The sequence below is a fragment of the Equus caballus genome, chromosome 1 (genome assembly GCF_041296265.1).
Source record: "Equus caballus isolate H_3958 breed thoroughbred chromosome 1, TB-T2T, whole genome shotgun sequence".
NCBI lineage: Eukaryota > Metazoa > Chordata > Mammalia > Perissodactyla > Equidae > Equus > Equus caballus.
This window is the reverse complement of record NC_091684.1, coordinates 67,627,436-67,649,609: the sequence shown is the minus strand read 5'-3', so window position 1 is coordinate 67,649,609 and position 22,174 is coordinate 67,627,436. Positions and strand designations below refer to the sequence as shown.

Here is a 22,174-nt window from a genome sequence, read left to right as displayed (position 1 = left end):
TGGGAATGGACCAGACCTGACAGAGGCCTTCATGGGCAAGGTGACAAGATGTAATCCACTGCACAGGTCTGCATCCTGAGGCTTCTCTGGGCTGGCCTGGCCGGGTCTTTCCAAACCTCTGCCAAAGAAAAAAGGAAAGAATAAAAAGTACAAATATAAATTGTAAAATGCAATATACATTACTACATATGCTCCAGGCACATCAGTTAAGAGGATATTTCCAATGACTTTATAGCAATAAATTTGAGAACAGAGATGAAATGGACATATTCTTGGAAAAGTTCAACTTGGCAAAAATGACTCAAGGAGAAATGGTTGTCCTATGATCATTTAAAATATGGAATTAGTAGTCAAAAATCTTCCCATAAAGAAAACATCAGACTCAGACGGATTGACTAGAAAATTCATTTAATGAAGGAATAAGTTTTTACACAAGATTTTAGAGAATAGTGAGAGAGGTAGCAAACCTAATTCATTCCAAGGCTGGTTTAACATGATCCAGACCCCTAAAGATAGTGCCAGTAAAGAAAATGATTAGAGGCCCACTCCTTTGTGAACATAGATGCTATGATTGTAATCAAAATATTGGAAACTACAACCCAAAAATACGTAAGAAGGATACATCATGACATAGTTGGGTTATTCCAAAAACATGACATTCTTTGATATAAGAAAAATCTATTTAAATCACCACAGGAACAAGTTACAAGAGAAAAAAAATTATATAATTGCAATCAATGAAAAAACATTTAAGTGCTTCAAAATCCATAGAGAGGGAAGAAATAAAGAAACTGAACAAATTAGAAATAAGTGGACTCCTTTTGCAGAAATTGATAATATGCAGTATAGTAAATGCCACATACTAAATATGAAACTGGGAAATACTGACAACGATGTCACCTCTCACTCTGCTGATTCAATGTATTACTGCAGTTTTCAGCCAACACAGTAAAAGGAAAATAGAATAAGGATTGTATAGAAATACAGGTGCCATTACTGGCAGATGAGGTAATTGTGTACATATGAAATAATGTAGCATTCAGATGCTCAACTGGGTACTCTCAGATCTTGTGACATCTGCTTTATGCACATCCACAGGAGACTTGGTCACAACACTCTGGGTTCCCAGGCAGCAGCTCTCAGGTAAGGGGGATGGTGGGGGCTGCACACCTGACCCAGCACAGGATCCTCCTGGGGCTCTTCAAAGGGCAACAGCTGGGCCTGCAGCTCCACTGAAGTTCTTGCCTTAAGTGGGGAAAACTTGGGTGGCCTCAACAAAGGGGCTGCCTTTTAGATGTATGGAGACCTGGCTGATGTTTGGATGTCTCTCACAGTAGGGCTTCAGTGAGGCTGCTGCAGGACATATGGCTACTGCGGTGGCTCCATGGTGTAGGAACATGGCAGTAGCAGCCTCATAGGCCTCTCATCCAAAGGCTGCTGCAGTGGGGTCCTTCGGATTCTTGTTGGCTATCTCCCCTCTGAGGGGCAGACAATATCTGAAACAGGTACTGTGCAAGGGCCTCTTTCTTCTGAAGCACAAATTGCTTTGGATTTGGCAACTGCTGTTTGCTGGTTGTCTTGCTATGTTTGTGTTTGTTGGTTTTGTGCTCCATCCTCTAGCCCAGCCCTAGAGGGCACTATAAGCTGTATGATCAGGGGCTAAAACACTGGTGGACACTGCTGCCCAACCAGAAGGGATCAACAGCTCATGGAGCTTTCCTCAAGACAGTGTTTATGTTCAGACTCTGGAGAGGTGTTCGCCTTGATCTGCTGTGTGGATTACTATTGAATGTTATATGGTTATTATTTCCTGTGGCCACAATCTCGATCCCAGCAGTGGACCTTTGCAGACCCCTCATCCCAAAGATGATGCATTTCAGAATGGGATTCCTCGGCAGCTCCTTGACGCATACCTTGCCCAAGAGGCATTGGCCGAGACTTGACCACCATTTGTAGAGGTGTATGCTGCAGCTGAGAACACAGGGGCTCTCCATTAGTTTGAGAAAACCCCCTCTGCTCTTGTGATGGAAGGGAAGGCACCTGCTGCCCTAAATCCCCACAACTCAGGTGCATTAGATACTGAGCCTGGAAGAGCAGATTCTCTTGATAATCCTGAAGCTGTTGAGGCTGCTGTAAAGGACATCTGCAACCATTAGCCTGCTGTCCTTGAAATAGTGAGTGATGACAATGGGCCTTCTTCTCCTGTTGCTGTTGCCTCTCTCCCTGCACAGTAGAAATATGGTGCAGAATGAAGGGCCTTGCATGCTGGCTTTCTTCTTTCTCAGGCCCATCCCTCTCAAAATACTGCACAGAAGATGTAGGAGGATGAAAAAAGAGTGCTGATTTGTAGCTGGAAAATGGATAGGCAGGACAAAGTTTACTTCTCGTATCACCTTGATACTCCAAAGTACAGCTTGGTTCCTTTACAATGCCTGGGACCATAGTGTCACCTGGGCCATCCTGTTGACTGGGAATTTCCTGTGTCTCTAGAGAAGAATAGCCAGCTCTCCCCAGTACAGCCTCCTCAGTAGAAGAGAGGTTGTGCTCAGTGGTGTAGTTGGGAGATTCTGCCTGAGTATCCTGGAGGCTTAAACATGAACGACCTTGAATAGGGAATTCATGTAGTTTCCAAATAGCAAACATTCTGTGTCTCTCTCTGGGTGGCAGTCGGGCTCTTTTATTCTGGAACCAGTTCTAAAGAGAAAAAAAGAGTAGTGTTTTATCAAATTGACTTATCTGGTTATATTCCTCAGTATATTTCCATAATGTAGGAGAGAATTTTGTAGTTAAGCCTAGTCTCAGCATTATCACTGACTTTCCTCCTGACCTTGTACTCAAAAATAAAGGCAATCTTCCCTGGGGCTACACGTGTGATTATGGAAGTCATACAGTACACAATTCCAAAACTCCAACCACCTTCAAAGTCTGCACTGGCCCTTCTGTACATTCAAACCTAAGCCTTTCAAAATCTGCCCCTAATCTGTTTGCAATCCTGTGTTTAGACAGAACCTACTCCCAGCTGTTCCCTAAATACACTGAATTTCTCCCACAACGTTAATTTACTCAAGCTGCTGCATAAGAATGAATTCATGGCTCAATGTATTCTAAATCATGTTCTTAAATTCATTGTTTTCAAACGTTATACATAAGCAAGAGTTTAAGTCATAACTTTACTGTATTTTATACGTGTCTCTAAGCATTTCATTTTAACACTTCTAGTCTCCATTGTTCATCCTCCCTAAAATGAGGATAATTATACATGCCAACCCATAATCCCCAGGACACTGGGTGAGCTGGAAATGATAAAATGCTTTTGCAGACAATCCATCCTAATAAGCCAGGGTTGCTGTAGACAGTTAGAGTCATGCAGCCTAAGCAACAGTACCTGGGGGCCTTTTGCCATCTGCTCACTCCTGGAACTGCCCTCTGGCTCCAAGTTCAGAATAGCTTTAGGCCATTAGTATCACTAAAGCTAAACGGATCTCTGATCCCCTCATGATGATTGTTTAAAACAAAATTCTGACTGTGCACAGTGACCCTGACACCTCCAAACACACTTTCTCATTTTTTCCTCACAACTCCACAACATAGATAATTTTACAGAAAGCTGAGTTACAAGAGTCAGTTTGTCAGAGATTATAGGGCCAGTTTGAATGTCGATTTCACGAAGACCCAACCAGAAAACAAGTGCTCACTTTCCCTAGTCTAGCAGCCTGCCCTGATCCTCCCCCAACTGTGTTTGCTTCCTGATCACATCATGGACACTCTCTCTAAGCACATGCAGCTCAATTCAGTGCAAGGCAATTTGAATGGCCATATCTGTGAACTTCATGTTATAAAACTGTCCCTGTGACATGTTTGGAGGATTAAAAAAAAAAAGACTAAAAAACAGTTTGAACTTGAGAAACCCAGTGGTCATGAATCCAGAAATGTAAAGAAAATACAGTATAAAAATGTTTTAAGTATTTGACCAGTCTCTATTGTTTCCTGGCTGTTACCTTTTTCAGAGTTTCTACTTAGTTATATGAAATCATTAACTTGTATTTTTCTTGAAATGTTTCCAACTCATGAAACTCTTATAATATGATGACATAATTACTTACATAGTATTTGCCTATACTTTTATCCTCCAAAGCTACTCTTGCATTCCCTTTCTTATTTCCACCAAGATAATTTCCTCCTATTGTCAAACAACCAATAAATTCAAAGATCTATGGACAATTACAGGACAAAGAGAAATAAGAAAATCTTCCTAATTGTGTGTATGGCACAAAAAGTACAGCTCTAATAAAATTTCATGGAGCTATTATCAATCATTTCTAAAAACAATCATATGAGAGATTCCCTGGACAAAATTTGGTTCACACAACAAATGGTTATGAAGCACCTGCTATAGCTGTGATGTATTGTGCCAAGTGATGGGACACTATTGAGCCAAGTCCTTTCTCTTGCACTTCAGACTTGGATATCCAACTATTTACTTACTATTTCCACTTGGAGGTTTAATTGGCATACTGAACTTAATATGTCCAAAGTAAAGCTCCTAATGCCTCTAGCATAAAACCACTCTATTCCAGGCCTCCCTATCTTAAAGGCAACTCTAATCTTCCACTTGCTTAGGCCAAAATTTTGGATCCCTCTTTATTGGATATACAGTGAGAAGATGCAAAGACCTCTCAGCAAACTATTGGCTCTACCTTCAAAATAATAGTTCTCTAGGTGCCAGCCCAGTGGTGCAGCAGTTAAATCCACACATTCTGCTTTGTTGGCCTGGGATCCACTGGTTCAGATCCTGGGTGCAGACCTATGCACTGCTTGTCAAGCCATGCTGTGGCAGGCGTCCCACATATAAAGTAGAGGAAGATGGGCACCGATGTTAGCTCAGGGTCAATCTTCCTCAGCAAAAAGAGGAGGATTGGTGGCAGATGTTAGCTCAAGGCTAATCTTCCTCAAAAGTAATAATAATAATAATAGTTCTTTATACTTCTACAGTCAGCAACCTAATCCAAACCATCATTGTCCTTATCCTAGATAATTACAGCAGAATCTTAACTGGTCTCTGCTTCCAAACTTGATCCACAATAGTCTATTTTCCATAAAACACATACATAACATATTCATGCCCACATTGACATAAATAAGAAAAGTGACAAGATGTCAACACTTTGTTCTGTGTGATGAAACACTATGAAACTTTTTCAGAATTCTTTACATTTTATATTTGTCAGTAAAAGATATATGAATGCAAAGACTTGAATATTTCATTTACATCAATTATATATACTTGACAACGCAGTTGTTTGGCCAGTTCTTTTCGAGTGGTAAAATCAGGGTAAGGAGTCTCTTCAAATGTCTGATTAAGAATGTACGATTCATCCGTAGTAAATTTATGTCGTTGTTTTCCCTTTCCTCCTCTCCATTTTGTTCCTTTAACTTCCTTATGACCATCTTCTTCGACTGGAGATCCTGAAAAATATATAAATGGAAAGGGAAATGCATCGAGGAATACTGATAGTATCTAGAAAAAGAAAAGACTGTTCACTGACTAACCATTCATAAAAGATTTTTAAAAAGTGGAACCCCACCTCACACCTATTTACAATAATAATATTACTAATAGGTTAAAGGCCTATCTTTAAAATTATGAGGAGAAAATGAGATTTATGACCTCTAAGGTAGGGAATCAACTCAACAGCACTAGCAACAAGGGTAGGGAAGGATTTCTTTAGTTTAATAAGAAGTCACACATTATAAAAGAAAAGGCTGATGAAAAAATGCTCAGCCTCATTAGTAATTGAAGAAATACAAATAAACCAGCTCACACCCATCTGATAACCAACTTAAATGTATGGGACTAGAGTAGGGGAAGAATGATAAAGATTAAAGAAAATAGGAAATCAGAAGCAGGGTTGGTATAAGTATAAATTCTTAGAACCACCTTGGAAGTAATTTTATTATATACAATCAAATTGAAAATGCACATATCCTTCAACACAGCAATCAAAGGACACTTGAAAACAGTAGGAAGGTTTTGTAGTGAGGTTACATGAATGGTAAAAACAAGAACAAAACAAAAAAACAAGGTTTAACTATACACTGTCTATGAGAGACTCATTTTGGACCTAAGGACACATATAGGCCAAAGAGTGAAAAGATGGAAGAAGACATCCCATGCAAATAGTAACCAAAAGAAAGCACAGGTGGCTATACTAATATCAGGCAAAATATACTTCAAGTCACAACTGTTATGAGACTAAGACATTATATAATGACAAAAGGATCAATTTACCAAAGAGATACAATAATTTTAAGTATGACAGACCAAACCTCAGACCTCTCAAATATATGAAGCCAACATTAACAAAATTGAAGGTAGAAATAGTGAACAACATAATAATAGTAGGAACATCAATGCCCCACTTTCTATGATGGATAAAACAACCAAACAGAAGATCAATAAGGAAATAGAGGACTTGAACAAAAGTATAGACTAATTAGACATACCAGACATATACAGAACACCCCACCTAAATGCAGAATATACATTCTTCTCAAGTGCACATGAAACATTTTCTAGAAGAGACCATACATTAGGCCACAAAAGCAGTCTTAAAAAATTCAATATTGAAATCACACAAAGTATATTTCCAATTACAGTGGAATGAAATTAGAAATTAATAGCCAAAAGGAAGCTGAAAATCTACCCATCTGTAGAAATCAATCAACATACCCTAGAACAATCAATGGGTCAAACAAGTCACCATGGAAATTAGAAAATACCTTATGACAAGTGAAAATAAAAAACATAACACCAAAACTTATGGGATGCAGTGAAAGCAGTGCTAAGAGAGAATTTTTTAGCTGTAAGTGAGTGCGTTAAAAAATATATCAAATCAACAACCTAACCTTAGACCTCAAGGGATTAGAAAAAGAACAAACTAAATCCAAATAGAAGACAGAAGGATATAATAAAGATTAAAGATTTTTAAAAATGGAGAATAAAGGGGCCGGCCCCATGTCCCAAGTGGTTAAGTTTGAGTGCTCTGCTTTGGCAGCCCAGGGTTTTGCCAGTTCAGATCCCGGGGGTGGACATGGCACCACTTGTCAGGCCATGCTGAGGTGGCATCCCACATGCCACAACTAGAAGGACCCACAACTAAAAATACACAACTATGTACTGGGGGGCTTTGGGGAGAAAAAGGAAAAATAAAATTTTTTTAAAAAGTAGAGAATAGAAAAAAACTGAAAAGATCAACAAAACTAGCAGTTGGTTTTTCTAAAGGATCAACAAAATAGATAGATCCTTGTCTACATTAAGTAAGAAAGATTCAAATAAAAATCAGAAATGGGAGCATCACACCTAATACCATGGAAATAAAAATGAGTACAAGAGAATACTACGAACAATTGTGAAACCAAGAATGAAAAAGTTAAAAAATCTCCCCTAGAGCAGAAAACTTTGAGATAAGCTTTGCTAACTCCAGCTTTGCATAATCAACTATTGTTTAAAACTAACCAGATTTTGATGTCCCTCCTTAGTAAAGGAAGGAGCTGTCTTTCCCAGGAACTCAAGACCCAGATGTCAAGATTCAGCTTCATAAGGCCAAATGTAGGCTGAAGATGAAAACTAAACAGAAAAGTCCAGTCAAGGGAAAAGAAATTCAGTCTTCAAGGCCAAATGCAGGCTGATGAGAAGGTACCAACCAGCAATGCATTATGCTCCCGCTACCCCTACTTAACACTCCAGCACATGCTCTCCCTTTCCTACCTAAAACCCCAGATAAAAACCCCTCCCTTTTTCCCTTTAAGAAGGTGAATCTGAGTTCTAACTCCCATGTCCTTGTCTGACTGCCTTTCAATAGTAAACCTCTTTCCTTGCCACAAGCCTGACATTTCGCTTATTGTGCCTACAATGCAACAGGTAAATGAACCTGCATTTGTGTTTCATAACAACTGTATACCAACATATTTGATAACCTAGAAGAAATGGAAAAATTTCTGAAAACAATCTACCAAGACTAAATCATGCAGAAAAAGAAAATCTGAACAGACTAATAACAAGAAGACTGACTCAGTAATCAAAAACCTCCCAGTAAAGAAAAGCGTAGGACAAGATGGCTTCACTGGAGAATTCTACCAAACATTTTGAGAAAAATTAATGCCAATCCTTCTCAAATACTTCCAAAACATTGAAGAGAAGAGAATACTTCCAAACTCATTTTATGAGTTTTACCCTCCATTATCCTGATAACAAAGGTAGACAAAAATATCATAAGAAAACTACAGAACAATATCTCTGATAAATATTGATACAAAAATCCTTAACAAAATACTAGCAAACCAAATTCAACAGCACATTAAAGTGTTTATACATCATGACCAAGTGGGATTTATACCTGCAATGCAAGGATGGTTTAACATACAAAAATTTCAATGTAACATACCATATTAACAAAAAGCACAAAAACCATATTATCATCTTAATTGATGCAGAAAAAGCACTGGACAATTTTCAACATCCATTCAGGATAAAAACACTCAACAAACTAGGAACAGAAAGAAAGTACCTCAACATAATAAAAGCCATTTTTGAAAGACCCACAGCAAATATAATACTCAGTGGTGAAAGACTGAAAGCCATTCCCAAAGCACTTGCTTGGAGGACTTCACATCCTACAGGCACTGTGATTGAGCCATCATTGCTTTGGAGTCTCTCTGTTGCAGATTTTTGCCTCGAGACAGAGATGGTGATGGGAGCAGTGGACTCCTGGGTCCACCATACATAGTTCAGGAGCCTCTGACAAATGAGTCACATATTATTCATTGAGCACAACACCAAAAGATATAAGACACAGTTGGAGCAGACCACAGAGCCTTCTCTCCTCAGTTAAGGTTCTTCTAGAAAAAAAATCAAAGCCAGAACACTGATATTTTGTGATATCTACCTTCTCAAAGAACAAGAGTGTCAAGTCTCTTTCATACCCCAAGCTTGGAAAGTTCCAAGTTATTTTGAATTGCACAGAATATCAAATCATTTGGGAACCAGGGGGGAAAAAAATCCCAGGACCACTTCAGCAATTCTTCCAGGATAGCTCTTTAGGTTTGGGAAGGTTTTTTTTTAACTTTTTACCCTGTTAACTTTTAAACATGCATGAAAAGTAAGAGAGAAGAGAGTAATGAACCTGATGATCCTATCACTGACTCAAATAAATGGCACTACATAGCCAGTCTTATTTCATCCACTCACCTCCTTGACACCCCTTCCCATTACTCTGAAGTGAATCCCAGACATACTGTTTCACCCAAAACTACTTCAATATATATCTCTAAAATATAAGAAATATTTTTTATAATGAGTTCCATATGTTGGATATTTATTTAGGTTTGTTCTCATTTCTCTTTTTTATTCCAGTTTTATTGAGATACAATTGACAAGATATCCCTTTTAATGTAATCAAAACTTCATTTTCAAATACCTGAGCCTCTCAGAAAGTCCTAGCACCCAATTCCACTGTTCGGCAACCACAGACAATTACATCAGTGACATGAGCTGTCCTCAGCCTATAAACCTGCACTTTTAAAAAATGAAAGCTCAATCCCTCGGAAAGCACTAGTACATCAGGTAGGCTGCCTCCCACCAAAGAAACTCACTGTTGGAAGACATGTTGAATCTCTAGTCCAGGGTCTTTTGGAGTGACAAAGTGATGAGCTCTGGAGCAGCAATAATATAGCCCTGAGGTGCCCACCCTAGACACACCTTAGACACAGCCCTAGACATGGCTCCACCCTAGGTGGGGCTCCACCCCAGATACACCCCTGGATCACCTTACCTAATCCACCTCTTCAAAACCTGGCTTCCATTCATTGAGCACCAACTGAATCCAATTTTCTTATTTATCTTTGTAATACCCTGACAAAGTAGGTACTATTTTACCCCCAATTAGTCTTAGAGGACACCAGGGACAGAGAGATTTAGACCATAGAGGAAGCCTCTGACCCAGACAGTCTGATCTCTGACCTCATGCTTGTCACTATCATCCTATTATGTTATAGACTGCAGGATGTGTGAGTATGGAAGGCTTGTCAGGCTCACAGAGGATCCACATTGCTTGATATATCATTCGACTAAGGAATACTGAGATTGGGAGCAGAAGAGACCAGAGACTAATATTGAATAAGGATTACAGACATTAGATCATTTGCTAATTCATCTTATCCTTGAAACAGTCCTTGAGATAACCAAACCCTCCATTTTACAGATGAGGAAACTGCAGGCCATTGGAGTTTTCTTCACAACTCTAGGACTTTTTACCTTCCCAAATGTGTGGGAGAAGGTTTTTGTATACTCCAGGTCTGAAAAACATAACACATGCTTGACAGTTCTTTCATATTAATTCATCTGAATTCAGAGGGATCCACATGTGCCCCTTTCTATTTAAAAAAATTGCTACAAATTTATGTGACAAACCCAAAGAATTGATCTCTCACACATTATATTACTTAAGTCTTGTAATAGCCCTACGTGGATATATATTACTCATACCTGTGATACATATGAGGACACTGAAGCCCAGAGAGATGAGCTAAATTGCCTGAGGTCAAACTCTAAGAAGAGGAAAATGCCTAGAGGAACATAAAGCAGGTGGAACTAAGGTTTAATTAGGCATGTTAATGGCAGAGGCGCAGGCAGAGGGAAAGCCCGTGTTTCTGACTGGATTTCAACATAGATCACACCTTACCAACAAATGAAGATAAAGCACAAGGAAGAGACTTGGTGGGCAGATGAAATCATGGGAGGTCATGTTAATGAGTTATGACTGTAGATGGGTCCTCTGCTGTCTGCTTGGGGTCAGAGGCACTGATAGCCAAGCCAGTGCATTTGGGCAGTACCAGGTACTCTGAGGTAGTTGAGGGGAATATTTTGGGAACTGGAAGTGTTGGAGGAGTTTGGAGGCTAAGAGAGCAGAGCAAACCAAGATAAGGTTGGACCTAAACTGATTTCTCTGCTTTTTTTTTTCTTCCCAGTAATTCAAAGTTCAAATCAGCTATTCTTGGCTGTATTTTTTCTCTCAGTACCTTGAATTCACACTAGGTGGTGACCTTCCCTGTGCCTCCTCCATCAAGCTGCTTCCAAAATACATTCTGCCAGACACGTTCACTTCCTTGCTTCAGGTTCTTTCCCTAACTCCAGTCAGTCCTGCCTCTGGTCCCATTCCATCATTCAGATGTCACTGACAAAGGTCAACAAATCAGCCTCTAAATTGCCTAATAGTATAGTTAAACTTCCTCCCTAAGGCATCAAACATCGTTGGCCAATCCTTTTTTTCTTGAAAACTCTCTTACTTCAGATTCTTTATATTGATAAATAAATGGCAAGCAATAGGATATTGGAGTATATGAGGAAGCCATTTGGTGCAAAACTAATTTGGCCTAACCTTGTTTTTTCCCAAAAGGGCCTGAGGTGGCCATTGAGCATACATTGTATATCTGCTTTAAGCATCGGCTATGTCCCAAAGACAAGAAAAAATGCCCTTGAGATAAAGATGCACCTCCTGGTGCATTGGCATTTCCTTAAGGATAAGCATCTCTCCCTAGACTAGGAATTGATTGCTGCACCCACTTGTCACCACCCAGCTCAAGACAACATACCTGCTACTTTCTGTGTCCACCAGTCATGACAGGGCAATCTCATCACTATTGTAAAAGGGGCATTTCAATCATATTGATGTGGATTAAGGCTGCCCCAGCTAGAGAAGCCCAAGGTGACCTGGCCTACATGCCAAACTATACGACCCAGTGGACTTTTTTTATGGTATGAATTAGGACCGCCCCAGGGAGAGAAGCCCAGGGCATCCTCACCTACATGCCGATCTATATGGCCAGATTCGTATCTAAAGTTATATGACCGCACAATAACCAGACCCCATCTGCACTGAAATCATTTAATGACTTTTTACATCATCTTTTCTTTTCTCCAGTAAAAATAAGTCACGTACCCATGCCTTATAAAATTAGCCCTAACCCTCAACTCGGGGCAGCAGCAGGAGCTCTGACCGCCCGTGGGTCCTGTCCCCACGCACCAGCTCTGCCTGCCCATGGGTCCTGTCCCCATGCCAGCGGGGGGAGCAGCTGCTCTGCCTGCCCATGGGTCCTGTCCCCATGCCAGCGGGGGCAGCAGAAGCGGCAGCAGCAGGAGCTCTGACCGCCCGTGGGTCCTGTCCCCACACACCAGCTCTGCCTGCCCATGGGTCCTGTCCCCATGCCAGCGGGGACAGCAGAAGCGGCGGCAGCAGAAGCTCTGACTGCCCATGGGCCCTGTCCCCATGCTATTCCACACTATTCTCTAAATAAAAGAGCACTACTGCCAGATCTTGAGAGTCTAAGAAATCTTTCTTTCGACTCCTCAGCTCACTGACCCCGCATCAATATGACACATATTTTCTGGTGGTACACAACCAACTCTGTGCACACCTACTTCTGTGGAGTGTGATGAGGGTTTTTAGGCTGCTTAATTTTAAAATGGTTTATGATGAGGATTTTAGGCTGGTTACTTTTAAAACTACAGATGAGAAGCAGGATCCGAGGACTGAAATTTTGCTTGCCCTTTTGAGAGACATTTGCGTTTGTGAAGGAAGGGGAGATGACCTTGTAGGGACCTGAAATTGGCCACCCCAGGATATGTCTCTTTGGCATCGGGATTGTTTGGGGCTGATTGCTTTCTATAAACTGGGACAAGGAAGGAGGCTCTGGGGAATGGAACTTGCCCTTGTTGGGACACATTTACATTTGTAAGGTAAATCTCTATCTGTAAAAGGTGCCTCCCTCTCTGTACCAGGAAGAAGAAGAGAGATGACCTCATCCCTAGAAACTCTTAATGGGGAAGGCAAGAACTTAAGTTGGTTACTGTCTGGCAATCTCATGTAACTGATGTAGGGTGGTGGCTTCTGACCTTTACTTAATCCGATTTGATTCTTGTCTAAAAGTCATGGGATCACCCAATGACCAGACCCCACCTGCACTGATACCATTTTAACTTTTTTTCATGTTCTTTCCTTTGTCTTCATAAAGAGATGACTCACATACCTATGCCTTAAATTTAGCCCTAACCCTCAACTCGGGGCAGCAGCAGGAGCTCTGACTGCCCGTGGGTCCTGTCCCCACACACCAGCTCTGCCTGCCCATGGATCCTGTCCCCATGCCAGCGGGGGCAGCAGCAGCCACTCGGCCTGCCCATGGGCTCTGTCCCCATGCCAGCGGGGCAGCAGAAGCGGCGGCAGCAGAAGCTCTGACTGCCCATGGGTCCTGTCCCCATGCTATTCCACACTATTCTCTAAATAAAAGAGCACTACTGCCAGATCTTGAGAGTCTAAGAAATCTTTCTTTCGACTCCTCAGCTCACCGACCCCGCATCAGAGTGCGCCATTCCTTTGTGGAAGGACTCTCCTGGGCTATATGGCCCTCAAATTCTGGCTCATAATAAACTCACCCCAATTTTGATTTATAGATTGGTTATGGATTATTTGCATCAACAATATTAAGCTTGGCTTCAAGGAATATCCACTTGAGTCCTTTATGCTTTTTAAAAATACCTCATAACGTGAGAGCCCAACGTAGACCAGGTCCTGTGTATTGAGCCCTGTGACACAGCTGTGCAAAAGCACAAATGCAGTCTCTGCTCTCAGAGAAGCAACATTAGGGTGAACTTTTAGAAGTACTTAACTCCCAATTGTCACCTGCAAGGAAAAGCCAGAACTTACTAGAATGCCTAATAAGGAGTTTCATGACCTGGCCACTACTTCCCTTTCAGCCTTGCCTTTGAGACTCTGTGACTTCCTGCAAACTCTTAGCTCCAACAGGCTAGGCCACTTCCAGGTACTGAGATACTCTCCGCCCTCCTGGCCTGTACATTTTGACAAATAAAAATGGCAAGCAATAGGATATATTGGAGTATATGAGGAAGCCATTTGGTATAAACCTAATTCACCCTGACTTCTTTTTTTTCCTCCAAAATGGCCTGACTGGCTATTGAGAACGCATTGCATATCTGCTTAGACATTTCCTATGGCCAGAACAAAGGCCCTTGAGATAAAGATGCAACTTCCCCCCACATTAGCATTCTTCCTTAGGCTAGGAACTGATTGCTGCACTCACCTCCCAGCTCACCTGTGACCACCCAGCTGGAGACAACAGACTGCCACCCTGCTGTGTTCACTGAGACAGAAGACCTACCTGCTATTTCCATCAATCGCTGTGCCGACAGAGCAGTCTCGCGACTATTGTAAAAGGGACATTCCAATCATATGTGAAACATCCTCTTTGAGGGTATATAATGACCCTGTATACCCCCCCCAACTCTTTGGAGTGTTCTGTTCCTTTGTGGAAAGACTCTCCCGGGTTATAATCCTCAGATTTAAGCTCAGAATAAACTCACCCAAATTTTCATTTATAGATTGGTTATGGATTATTTTCGTCGACAATCTGCTTCAGGTGCTGCAAAGAAAAGTCCCAGGTGACATTAGAAGAAAATACTTTAACCAAAAGCAAGTTGATCAACATGGCAATTTGATTAAAATAATCATCTGGTTAAAAAGAAAAAGGCAGCAATAACAAGTGATTTAAGAATTTGGTGCTCTGTAATTTTGTTTTCCTTAAGTGTTTTCCTCTGGGTTTTTCCCTGCCTGCAGAATTTGGGGATGTTTCCTCTACTTTTTGCATCCAGTGAATTTTTAATTCATTTTCCCCATTGTTTTTGTGATGTTAAAATTTAAACCATAAATGCACAAAAATGTGGTTAGTCCTCAGTTTGCCTACTGCAAAAATATAACATTTGCCTTCTACACAGATGTTGGAAACAGAATATTTCATTCATTCACTTATTAAATAAATATTTCTGAGCCCCTCCCGTGTGCCACAATTGTTCTATTTAGCGATTAGCAATAATGTGTTTGTTATACCAAAGTTTGGGTCATTTTTTCATTGTTTTTATTTAAACAAAGCCTTTGGCTTCACCTTTAAGTGATACTTTTCTTTCTGTTTTTCAATGTACATGCTCAAAGGGAAATTATTCAGCATTGTGGACAGATTTTTGGGACCTCTCTCCATAGTATAATAGGTAAATCTAGCAAGCAAATTGCATGGGCTTTAAGTCAGTACAATAACGTCTGTGCTGCACTGTGAAACAGCTGTGCAGGCCATCTTCAGCCTGTGTTAAAATGACCTTGCAACCCCACACCTCATGACTGAAGATGCCAGCTGGACAGATCCACAACAGGAAAAGAGAAAGGGGTACCTCACTCTCACATCTCCCAGCTGCATCTTAGAGATTGAGGGAATAATTAATGACCCTGGTCCTTGCCTCCCTCCCCACATAGATAATGTCAGTATCTCTGAACTTGTTTGATATATAATCAAGACATTCTTGTTTATGTTACCTTTATTATATAATCTAGAGAAAAGCCGCGATGTGCTCTATCCCTTTTGTTAAGATATGTGAACTCTAGTTGTAAGGGGTTTTTTTCCTCTTCCCTGCATGTACACTGTTTGTGAAAGAGACATAAGCCTGCACTTAATCTCATACCCCTCAGAGCAGTTCCATCAGAGCACTCTCTTGAACTGTTTTCCTGGGGTCTGAACTCCTCATGCTGATTATTGAATAAACTCCTTCTCTAATATCACCTAGACTCTTTATTTCAGGCAACAGTAGTTTCACTTCCTTCCATCCCTTACCCTATGCTGAAATGTTGGTTATTCATGAGGAGAAGTTGATCTCTGTCTATGCAATGTGCCACAGTATTCCAAGAGGAAGAGTAAAATTATTCACACAGGCTTAAGGATGCCTGGGAGGGTTAACCACAAGTCCACAAGCCTAGTGCAAGTAAACTGAGAACAGGCCAAATGTCCTGATGGGGTTCAAAGCAGGCTGCCCCAGCATATGCCACTCTGTTATGCAGATTATTTTGAGCTGAAGACAATAAAGATTCAGAAGACTCAGGAAGAACATTTCACCTTCCCCCAAACTGCCTAAAAGGATTTAACATAGAAGGCCTGATCCAGGAAGCAGCTAATACCATGAGATAACTATAGTATAATGGAAAATAGGTGTGATAAGAAAGGCACCAATAAGCTCATCTTATCAAAATTCTGTCTCTTGGGCCACATTCTCTATAGGGGGCCCAGCAAACAGATGTCTAACAAACATTTGCTTTCCATTTCCATGTGAATTGTCTTCCTCCCCTTTGAAGTCCCAAACTGATACCCCCAACATCCTCCTTTGCCTTTAGCTGAAGATGATATTTAAGGTGACACCTTTGGCCATTCTGGCAAGTTGTTCAGTTTTCCTGGGTTTCTCCCATGTACATGTTATTAAACTTTGTTTTACTTCCTCCTGCTAACCTGCCTTTTTAATGTTTTTTTAAAAGATTTTATTTTTCCTTTTTCTCCCCAAAGCCCCCTGGTACATAGTTGTATACTTCTAGTTGTGGGTCCTTCTAGTTGTGGCATGTGGGACGCCACCTCAGCATGGCTTTATGAGCAGTGCCACGTCCACATCTAGGATCTGAACCAGAAAACCCTGGGCCACCCCAACAGAGCACGCAAACTTAACCACTTGGACAGGGGGCCGGCCCCCTGCCTTTTAAATTTTTTGACCAGCCATAAGAACCAGAGGGAAATGGGTATGGGGGAATTCTCCCTAACCCCCTACAGGCTCTATGGGGACCCCCAAACTGTTACTGGCTACAAACATAGGTTCTTTACCCACCACACAAGAGGGGACAAATAAAAACTGGAATGCCAGGCTTATGGCAAGGAAAGGATTCTATTTTGGGTAACGTCAAGCTGGGAGTTGAGACTGAGCCCTCAAATTCATCTTGTTTTATCTCATCGCCCCAAAAGATCAGAGGCAAGGGGTTTTTAAAGGTTGCAAGGAATGTGTCTGTTTGTGGGTGGGGGGAGTCAGTGGCCTTGCTGGTTGGAGCTTTCTCACCAGCCTGCATTCAGCCTCAGGAAGCTGTTTGCAGGGAGGAGAAAGAGATGACAAGGAATGCAGGTGGCTGTCCTTGGTTGTCTGCCTCAATCAGTGATGGCGGATTCTGGTGCCAGGAAGCCAGGGAGTAAGCAGGGAATAAGTGCTTTGCTTTTAACCCCATATATGCTTGGTTTAATGTAGGGAAACTGATATCAGGGCCAGTATCAAAACTAGCCCTAGAAGTCAACACCTGGATTTGTGGGAGGAAAATAAAAGTCTAAAGCCATATGTAATCCTAACTAGTACAATACGCTATCTGAAAACTTGGCTCAGAAATCCTTAAAAATTCCAAAGTTCAACAAAACAGGAAATGACATGTTAAAAGATTCACAAAATATCAATATAAACAGAAAAGTTACTCCATGACCAAAAGTAAACATGCCTGACAAAGCTATATAACATACCTATTGAAGTATTAAAGCTACACTCCATAAATCTGGTGAATTTGGCAAACTGACAATTCAAATTCGCTTTGAGCACTTTGGGTTTTGTTGAGATGATTTTATGTAAATTGCCCATTCAATGAATTGTATTTTCTCAAACTGAATTTTATCCATTTGCTTGCCTCCTCCTCCCATATCACAGCACTCAGTTCATGGAAGTATAAACAATAGTAAGAACAACAGCTAACATTTATTGAAGATTTGCTTTATGCCACTTCTAAACTAACCATTTCCCAAATACACATAATAAATCAGTGTCCTATAGGCCAAAATCCTGCACAAAATCTGATTATCATCATCGTCATCATCAACCATCATCATTGTTTGAATTTGAAGATTTTTAGGCAGGACAAACCCACCTTGGTTTCCCCAGAGTTTCACCACACCAAATTGGATCATCCCTATCCCTTTCATTCATTTGTTAATTTAATGCCCTGAGGACATTTCTGTTTGCAACCCATGAATGTAGGATCTCATACCTTAAGGTCAAATGGTCAGTTGTATTAAAATATTAAGTTATGCTGCCTCTAGTAAATCCCTATTGATTTGCCTGTCATCAGAACTACACTGTACCCAACCTGAAGCCTGGACTGTATTTGTCTTATTCACAGCTGTATCTCCAGGACCTAGCACTGCACCTGACACTAAATGAGTCCTCAGAAGGACTGACTGAATATTTGAGTGAATGACACAACCTTTTCTCCATTCACATTATACTTTGTCAACCTTTCATCTTTCCTAGTTTCCCTGATTCCAATTTAACTCCATCCAACGTACACCAGACATTTTCCCCTCACTGATTAAAAAAAATAAAATTGGGGGGCCAGCCCCATGGCGTAGTGATTAAGTTCACTATGCTACACTTCTGCATGCCAGGTTCGCAGGATCCCCAGTGCAGACCTACACCACTTGTCAGGCATGCTGTGGCGGCAACCCACATACAAAATAGAGGAAGACTGGCACAGATGTTAACTCAGGGCTAATCTTCCTTGAGCAAAAAAAAAAAAAGTTTTTACTGACTTACCTTGGCTAAGGGATCAAATCAAAACTACTTAGTTTGATACCTAATGACATTCATGATCAGGACCCTACCCACCTTGCGAGCCTCAACTCCCTTCACTCAACTTCACAATGTTCCCACATTGTTCCTTCTTGCAACAACAAATTGCTCTTAATTTTCTGGACACAATGCTGTATCCAAATTCCCATAAATTTGTTTAGATTGCTCTCCCTTCCTCACTCCCCCATGATCCTGGAAAACTGGGTTGCTATATTAGCACATGCCCATCCTACACTACAGCAATCTCATCAGAAATCCCCTAGGGGTACTATTATCTCTGGACGTCATGATACGGCATTATTGGTATACTTGTGTTGGGGGAGGGTAGAGTTTAAAATATTTTTTCCCAAATAGATAACGAATCATCATAAAATAATTTAATGAATAGTTCATTCTTTCTTCCTTAATTTGAAATGCTACCTTTATCATAAATGCTTGTGTATATGTCAGATCTCTGGAGTATCATTTTCCACTGATTTATTTGATTTACATATCAAATATCAAATGTTTTTAATTATTATAGCTCTTTATAGTGTGTCTCTATACCTGGTAGACCAAGCTTATAGGAAAAAACTATCTTTTTTTGCTTTATTTTGCACATCCCAAATTATCATTAAGGTTGAACGTCTTTTCATGTTTCTTGGCCATTCAAGTCTTCTCTTTAACAGATGTCCAATTCATATCCTTCACTCATTTGCCTATTATATATATTGAAGAATTTCTTCTTCCAGGTCCTTCAATGTTACTTATGGTGCCTTTCATAAGAACAAAGTTTTTCATTTAGATGCAGTTAAATTTTTTATCTTGCCCTCTATGGCTTTTCATTTTCATATCTTGCTAAAGAGTTTCTTTCCCCTCTCTCAAAGGTTGTAAAACTCTTCTCCCATATTTTCTTCATTGTTTTCAATGTTTAGGTCATTAATCCATCCAGAGGGGAAAGAAAGAGATAAAGTGTAAAAGGGTAAGAGATTTCTTTGCCAACCCAGAGGGGATGGCAATATAGGATACAGAATTTAGTTGGGGGGCCAGCCCCATGGCTGAGTGGTTAAGTTCATGTGCTCCACTTCGATGGCCCAGGGTTTCAACAGTTCAGATCCTGGGCATGGACCTAGCACCGCTCACCAAGCCATGCTGAGGCAGCATCCCACACAGCAGCACCAGAAGCACCCACAACAAGAATATACAACTATGTACTGGGAGGACTTTGGGGAGGAAAAAAAAGAAGACTGGCAACAGATGTTAGCTCAGGTGCCAATCTTTAAAAAGAAAACAAAAGAATTTAGCCACCTCTGTCACGTGTGGAGAGGGTAACTTAGGTAGAAGAGAGGAACCCCCTCCGAATTTCCAGTTGACTGTGAGTTCCTTGTGGATTGACATAAACTACTCATATCTGAGTAAAGATCTTCTGGTACCTTCTGAACTCCTTATATGTGCATGACAGCCTAACCATAAAAGAGAAATACTGAAAAATAGTCTAAAATTAGAGAAGTTCTTGAAAAGTTTTGTTAAAGGCTTAATCAGCAGTGTACTTGAGGAGAGTTACCCTGTCATTTGTAGGACAAATTCGATAAATGGATTGCATGTGGGTTGTTGAAGTAGTAGAACGTAGGAAGGAATGACCCAGGGAGGCAACAGAAATTAAACCACAGTTTAATTCAGAGGATGAGATATCATGTTAATCAATAGAACACTTGACAGCAGACTAGATATGAGAGCAGCCCAAGGGGGGAATCTGGGTACCTGGAAGAAGGAAGATGCTATTAAAATAAATAGGGGAGCCTTGGTGAGGACTGACTTGGTGGATAACAACAGTGGACTTGTCTTTGAGGTGTGGTGCGATACTTAGTGAAAGTTACCAGCAGGAAAGTGAGAGAGGCTAAGGCTGGAGAGATTGTTTTAAAAATATCCAGATAGAGGTGAAATTGAATCTCAAAGATACTATAAACACAGAGAGAAGACAATAGGGAAAACCTGTATCTAGGGGACAGGTAAAAGGAAAGCTGAGAAAACAGGTATTCAGAGAGGGAGAACCAAGAGGGTGACAAATAAAAATGACAAGCAATAGGATATATTGGAGTATATGAGGAAGCCATTTGGTATAAACCTAATTCACCCTGACTTCTTTTTTTTTCCTCCAAAAGGGCCTGACTGGCTATTGAGAACGCATTGCATATCTGCTTAGACATTTCCTATGGCCAGAACAAAGGCCCTTGAGATAAAGGTGTGACTTCCCCCCCCCAACATTGGCATTTCCTTAGGGATAAGCATCTTTCCTTAGGCGAGGAACTGATTGCTGCACTCACCTCCCAGCTCACCTGTGACCACCCAGCTGGAGAGAACAGACTGCCACCCTGCTGTGTTCATTGAGACAGCAGACCTACTTGCTATTTCCATCAATCGCTGTGCCGACAGAGCAGTCTCACGACTATTGTAAAAGGGACATTTCAATCCTATGTGAAACATCCTCTTTGAGGGTATATAACCACCCTTATACCCCCACTTCTTTGGAGTGCTCTGTTCCTTTGTGGAAAGACTCTCCCGGGTTATAATCCTCAGATTTAAGCTCAGAATAAACTCACCCAAATTTTCATTTATAGATTGGATATGGATTATTTTCGTCGACAAGGGTGATATGATGAAGAAAGATCATGACTAAGACAAGCTGTTTAGCACTGGTAACCCTGATAGTGACAGGCACTGTGGTTTACCTGGGAAAAGGATTTTGTCACATATTCTGGAATTCATTAAGACATAACCGAATATACTCATGTAAAAACTAAGGAAACAGAACCTTAGCTGTTTCCATGTCAACTGAAGAAGTTCTGGAAATGTGCCACACCTCATATACCATGGTCCTTAAGAGGACCAGAGCATTCGGCTACCACTGGCTTCCAATATCCCTACCCACTTGCAGGACTTTAGGCACCTCTCTGTGCTGTCTCCTCTTCTTTCAAATGAAGGACAATAGTCTACTGCATAGAGTTGTTTAACAGTACTTTAAACAATGTCTTGAACGTAGTAAGCACTCGATAAATATGAGCTATTGTTTTCACTCACTTTTAAGGTCCCGGTGAAATGGTCTTCCTCTCATGAAGTCTGAGAACACACTTCTGTCTGATATGTCTCCCACTGCGCACTGATGACATAGTGCTTAGCACAGGCTCGGCACACACGTCGAAGGCTCAGTAATATTAATAATAACCAAAACTTATAAAGCACTAGGGGCCAAACACTTTTGTGAGTGTAATACACGCATAACTCATTTAATCGACCCAAAGCCCCGGGGTAGAGAAATCAAGGCACAGACAAAAAGTTAATGGCAGAGCCAGGACTTAACCCGGGTGTCTATCCCACAGCCCCTGTTCATAACTGCTGTGTCCTAGGGTTCGATACTTCACTAATGAAGAAGCATGGCATGATTTCTCACCGAGCATGGCAGAGCTGAAGTTCAAAAATTAGACTCATGGTTATTAGAGGCGGAAAGCACCATCTATTCCAACATCTTTTTCTTAAACCCAGGAAAGTGACACTGAGAGAGGGGTCTCCCCTGCAAGATGACCAGGGCACCAGACCAGAGCTCTGCAAGATTCGCTCCCCAAAGTTCCGAATCCTTAGACCTTCACCTTCCCGGAGGGAAGTGGAGAA

The 22,174-nt window shown here is 41.0% G+C and overlaps 1 protein-coding gene across 2 annotated transcripts; it reads right to left on the bottom strand.

The window, feature by feature from the left end:
* Positions 1-391: 391 nt before the first annotated feature.
* On the bottom strand, positions 392-22,173 carry LOC102150428 (cytoplasmic polyadenylated homeobox-like protein 2). Of its 2 annotated transcripts, none has more exons than XM_014733209.3 (3): positions 21,587-22,173; positions 5,270-5,466; positions 392-2,694 (listed from the first exon to the last, which is right to left on the bottom strand). In XM_014733209.3, exons 1-3 carry the CDS (start codon positions 21,618-21,620, stop codon positions 1,804-1,806), a joined length of 1,122 nt encoding a protein of 373 aa, XP_014588695.2. In that variant the 5' UTR covers positions 21,621-22,173; the 3' UTR covers positions 392-1,803. The 2 variants fall into 2 exon arrangements, with proteins under 2 accessions (XP_014588695.2, XP_005602642.2); XM_005602585.4 differs by having other exon boundaries at positions 21,957-22,158.
* Between the last annotated feature and the right edge of the window lies 1 nt (position 22,174).

Coding starts and splice junctions, on each gene's coding strand:
- LOC102150428 (XM_014733209.3), bottom strand. CDS start 21,620: ATGAGAGGAAGACCATTTCACCGGGACCTTAAAA. Junction 5,467..21,586: donor ATTTCACCGGGACCTTAAAA/GTGAGTGAAAAC, acceptor TATATTTTTCAG/GATCTCCAGTCGAAGAAGAT. Junction 2,695..5,269: donor GTCAAGTATATATAATTGAT/GTAAATGAAATA, acceptor TTTTCTCTTTAG/AACTGGTTCCAGAATAAAAG.